At 41.6% G+C, this 6,000-nt stretch overlaps 1 protein-coding gene across 1 annotated transcript in view; it reads left to right on the forward strand.

The window, feature by feature from the left end:
- Positions 1–6,000, forward strand: part of LOC123760154 (caspase-1-like) — a 31,355-nt gene that overhangs the window by 1,114 nt on the left and 24,241 nt on the right. The window contains exon 2 of the mRNA XM_069325747.1: positions 716–836. Within this exon, the coding sequence (XP_069181848.1) occupies positions 716–836 (121 nt within the window). The remainder of the gene's footprint in view (positions 1–715; positions 837–6,000) is intronic.

Consider the following 6,000-nt stretch of genomic DNA (forward strand, 5'->3'; position numbering starts at 1 on the left):
TATATATATATATATATATATATGTCGTACCTAGTAGCCAGAACTCACTTCTCAGCCTACTATGCAAGGCCCGATTTGCCTAATAAGCCTAGTTTTCATGAATTAATGTTTTTTCGTCTACCTAACCTACCTAACCTAACCTAACCTAACGTTTTCGGCTACCTAATCTAACCTAACCTATAAAGATAGCTTAGGTTAGGTTAGGTAGGGTTGGTTAGGTTCGGTCATATATCTACGTTAATTTTAACACCAATAAAAAAAATTTACCTCATACATAATGAAATGGGTAGCTTTATCTTTTCATAAGAAAAAAATTAGAGAAAATATAATAATTCAGTAAAATTTGGCTTATTAGGCAAATCGGGCCTTGCATAGTAGGCTGAGAAGTGAGTTCTGGCTACTAGGTACGACATATATATATATATACATAATATGTGTGTGTGTGTGTGTGTGTGTGTGTGTCTCATTGAATATGACAGCATATTCCGTATTTACTATTTTCTGAGCAGAGTAGTGAATAATAACTGGTCTACTTTCAAGTGTGGTCTAGAACAGACACTTGCAAGATACTGTACCGACTTTCAGTGCGCTCAACTCACACCATTGCTCGCCAAGGCATCACCTGATACAAATATATGCAGAAAGTTTTTCTACTAATTAAAGTTCATTGCTCAATTTGAATATTAACAGTTTTATAATTGCAATCATTCATCAGGAGCGTCATGGGACTGATCGCGACCGTGACCAAGTTCAGAAGTTGTTTGAAAATTTAGGGTTTAAAGTGACGGTCCATAATAACTTGACCGCCGGCCAGGTCAAAGCTGAAATTCAGGACTGTAAGTATCATTTACTATACATAATAATGTTCGTTTGACTTTTATTACGTAAGCTAATCTTAACATACAGGATTCCATAGATTGATTTAGAATAAAGTAATTACATAAACATTGTTAACATCGCCACCATGAACTCAACCTTGTTTTGTATTTTAATTCAGTTGAACCCTCAATTTTATGCATTTTAAATGCAGTGTGCTTTGTTCTCTATTTTTTTAACCTTTACTCACTTATTAACAAACTGATTCCATATACATGAATCAGGAATATAGGAATCTATTTGGGTTATTTTCTTCCTTTTCTCATTTACATGAATACAGTCTCTTTACTACACTACCATCATCGTAATTTAATAATGTTTATTTAAGACGCTTATCTTGTTTAGTGATAAAAGTACATGTACAGTGCAACCACAGTTCAACGAGCTATATGAGACAAACCTAGTGAGGGACATTGCAACCAGAGATGCCTTCAGGAAGCATTTGTGAAAGGGAATATTTTTAAAGACAAGAAAAATACATTGCTTCACCTGCTTCTTTCTTGTAAGGTTGCTTCCTTCTACAAAAATCACTAAAAATGTGATTAAAGGTATATTAGGAGTTAACATTTAGAGTTAACTCTAAAAATTGTTATGCTCTATTGGCAAATTTTACTGAGCGAAATTTCAATTTTAATATATCACATGATGGACAGATTTCCCACAGGCCTGTGAACTTTGGCAATGCATTCTAATCAAAGCTGTACATACCCCACATTCCCTTCCCCGAAGCTCCAAACACTTATTGGGCAAAGCCGGTGAGATAATCTGGCCTGGAAAGTGTGTAATGGACGAGATTCAACATGAAAAGAATTTATAAATGTTTGGCTATGTGTGGAAACAAGATCTTTTATCTACATTATTTGATTTACTACATAAATGTTCGATGACTTGTTCTTACATGCCAACTGATTGAAATGCAGTAAAAGGGTTCAGTTTTGCCTGCATTCATCTTCAGCCGTCGTCTGCTGAATATATCTATAAAGTGTCAACTAATATACGTACAGTATATCTTATTTTCTACCAGAACTCCTCAACCACTTGGACTGGATGGTAGAGCGACGTTCTACAGTTCCGCTAGAAGCGATTCTTGCAGGACGGCATTCAGTCCCTACCCGTCCAAATGGTTGAACGCCATTGCTTTCCTTCGTTCTCTTCTAAATCCTTATCCTCATATCCCTTCCTTGTGCTATATTGTCATGATGGCTTAGTGCTCCTTCCTGATAAGTACCTTACCAAGAGAACTGCTTCAATTTGAATTATGTATTTAATTAATCCCCATCTCTCCTTCATGTCCCCCATCCATATATACATTGAAGAATGAACAGCCATGGGGATATTATATTATAGGCATACTCAAACATTGAATCATTCATTGCACCATTAAGCCTTACATATGCTCTACTTTCTGAATAAAGGCCCCCCTCACAGCAAATGAACAAAATAAAATTGTATTCGGCTTTCTGAATAAGAGCCCCCCCCCCTCCCCACACAGCATTTAATAACATTTTATAACTCCATACATGCACATTCGAGCCAAGAGACACTTGTTATTAACTTTCGAAAATGCCTTCTAAATGATCATGAAGATATATATATATATATATATATATATATATATATATATATATATATATATACAACTTTAGAACACTTTCCCACCAGGAGACTCGAACCCTAGCCAGCACAGAAGCCTTCCAGCAACTGGCATAACAGGTACGCCTTAACCCTCTGCACCACCGCTCAGACCCTTAAAAGAGATGGTAATTTCGGAGTATTTAAATCCCCCAAAGATCAACACCTCCCAAGAGCACCAGAGCAAGTGAGGGGTCATTTAGACGTTAATTTCATCAAGTCCCTGTTAATATGGGAAGACACAGTGTCTCTGCTTAAGGCACAACTCTCCTAAACACGAGAGTTAAGTATACAACTTTAGAACACTTTCCCACCAGGAGACTCGAACCCTAGCCAGCACAGAAGCCTTCCAGCAACTGGCATAACAGGTACGCCTTAACCCTCTGCATCACCGCTCAGACCCTTAAAAGAGATGGTAATTTCGGAGTATTTAAATCCCCCAAAGATCAACACCTCCCAAGAGCACCAGAGCAAGTGAGGGGTCATTTAGACGTTAATTTCATCAAGTCCCTGTTAATATGGGAAGACACAGTGTCTCTGCTTAAGGCACAACTCTCCTAAACACGAGAGTTAAGTATACAACTTTAGAACACTTTCCCACCAGGAGACTCGAACCCTAGCCAGCACAGAAGCCTTCCAGCAACTGGCATAACAGGTACGCCTTAACCCTCTGCACCACCGCTCAGACCCTTAAAAGAGATGGTAATTTCGGAGTATTTAAATCCCCCAAAGATCAACACCTCCCAAGAGCACCAGAGCAAGTGAGGGGTCATTTAGACGTTAATTTCATCAAGTCCCTGTTAATATGGGAAGACACAGTGTCTCTGCTTAAGGCACAACTCTCCTAAACACGAGAGTTAAGTATACAACTTTAGAACACTTTCCCACCAGGAGACTCGAACCCTAGCCAGCACAGAAGCCTTCCAGCAACTGGCATAACAGGTACGCCTTAACCCTCTGCATCACCGCTCAGACCCTTAAAAGAGATGGTAATTTCGGAGTATTTAAATCCCCCAAAGATCAACACCTCCCAAGAGCACCAGAGCAAGTGAGGGGTCATTTAGACGTTAATTTCATCAAGTCCCTGTTAATATGGGAAGACACAGTGTCTCTGCTTAAGGCACAACTCTCCTAAACACGAGAGTTAAGTATACAACTTTAGAACACTTTCCCACCAGGAGACTCGAACCCTAGCCAGCACAGAAGCCTTCCAGCAACTGGCATAACAGGTACGCCTTAACCCTCTGCACCACCGCTCAGACCCTTAAAAGAGATGGTAATTTCGGAGTATTTAAATCCCCCAAAGATCAACACCTCCCAAGAGCACCAGAGCAAGTGAGGGGTCATTTAGACGTTAATTTCATCAAGTCCCTGTTAATATGGGAAGACACAGTGTCTCTGCTTAAGGCACAACTCTCCTAAACACGAGAGTTAAGTATACAACTTTAGAACACTTTCCCACCAGGAGACTCGAACCCTAGCCAGCACAGAAGCCTTCCAGCAACTGGCATAACAGGTACGCCTTAACCCTCTGCACCACCGCTCAGACCCTTAAAAGAGATGGTAATTTCGGAGTATTTAAATCCCCCAAAGATCAACACCTCCCAAGAGCACCAGAGCAAGTGAGGGGTCATTTAGACGTTAATTTCATCAAGTCCCTGTTAATATGGGAAGACACAGTGTCTCTGCTTAAGGCACAACTCTCCTAAACACGAGAGTTAAGTATACAACTTTAGAACACTTTCCCACCAGGAGACTCGAACCCTAGCCAGCACAGAAGCCTTCCAGCAACTGGCATAACAGGTACGCCTTAACCCTCTGCATCACCGCTCAGACCCTTAAAAGAGATGGTAATTTCGGAGTATTTAAATCCCCCAAAGATCAACACCTCCCAAGAGCACCAGAGCAAGTGAGGGGTCATTTAGACGTTAATTTCATCAAGTCCCTGTTAATATGGGAAGACACAGTGTCTCTGCTTAAGGCACAACTCTCCTAAACACGAGAGTTAAGTATACAACTTTAGAACACTTTCCCACCAGGAGACTCGAACCCTAGCCAGCACAGAAGCCTTCCAGCAACTGGCATAACAGGTACGCCTTAACCCTCTGCACCACCGCTCAGACCCTTAAAAGAGATGGTAATTTCGGAGTATTTAAATCCCCCAAAGATCAACACCTCCCAAGAGCACCAGAGCAAGTGAGGGGTCATTTAGACGTTAATTTCATCAAGTCCCTGTTAATATGGGAAGACACAGTGTCTCTGCTTAAGGCACAACTCTCCTAAACACGAGAGTTAAGTATACAACTTTAGAACACTTTCCCACCAGGAGACTCGAACCCTAGCCAGCACAGAAGCCTTCCAGCAACTGGCATAACAGGTACGCCTTAACCCTCTGCACCACCGCTCAGACCCTTAAAAGAGATGGTAATTTCGGAGTATTTAAATCCCCCAAAGATCAACACCTCCCAAGAGCACCAGAGCAAGTGAGGGGTCATTTAGACGTTAATTTCATCAAGTCCCTGTTAATATGGGAAGACACAGTGTCTCTGCTTAAGGCACAACTCTCCTAAACACGAGAGTTAAGTATACAACTTTAGAACACTTTCCCACCAGGAGACTCGAACCCTAGCCAGCACAGAAGCCTTCCAGCAACTGGCATAACAGGTACGCCTTAACCCTCTGCACCACCGCTCAGACCCTTAAAAGAGATGGTAATTTCGGAGTATTTAAATCCCCCAAAGATCAACACCTCCCAAGAGCACCAGAGCAAGTGAGGGGTCATTTAGACGTTAATTTCATCAAGTCCCTGTTAATATGGGAAGACACAGTGTCTCTGCTTAAGGCACAACTCTCCTAAACACGAGAGTTAAGTATACAACTTTAGAACACTTTCCCACCAGGAGACTCGAACCCTAGCCAGCACAGAAGCCTTTCAGCAACTGGCATAACAGGTACGCCTTAACCCTCTGCACCACCGCTCAGACCCTTAAAAGAGATGGTAATTTCGGAGTATTTAAATCCCCCAAAGATCAACACCTCCCAAGAGCACCAGAGCAAGTGAGGGGTCATTTAGACGTTAATTTCATCAAGTCCCTGTTAATATGGGAAGACACAGTGTCTCTGCTTAAGGCACAACTCTCCTAAACACGAGAGTTAAGTATACAACTTTAGAACACTTTCCCACCAGGAGACTCGAACCCTAGCCAGCACAGAAGCCTTCCAGCAACTGGCATAACAGGTACGCCTTAACCCTCTGCACCACCGCTCAGACCCTTAAAAGAGATGGTAATTTCGGAGTATTTAAATCCCCCAAAGATCAACACCTCCCAAGAGCACCAGAGCAAGTGAGGGGTCATTTAGACGTTAATTTCATCAAGTCCCTGTTAATATGGGAAGACACAGTGTCTCTGCTTAAGGCACAACTCTCCTAAACACGAGAGTTAAGTATACAACTTTAGAACACTTTCCCACCAGGAGACTCGAACCCTAGCC

This window comes from Procambarus clarkii, chromosome 16 (assembly GCF_040958095.1).
Source record: "Procambarus clarkii isolate CNS0578487 chromosome 16, FALCON_Pclarkii_2.0, whole genome shotgun sequence".
NCBI classification, from domain to species: domain Eukaryota; kingdom Metazoa; phylum Arthropoda; class Malacostraca; order Decapoda; family Cambaridae; genus Procambarus; species Procambarus clarkii.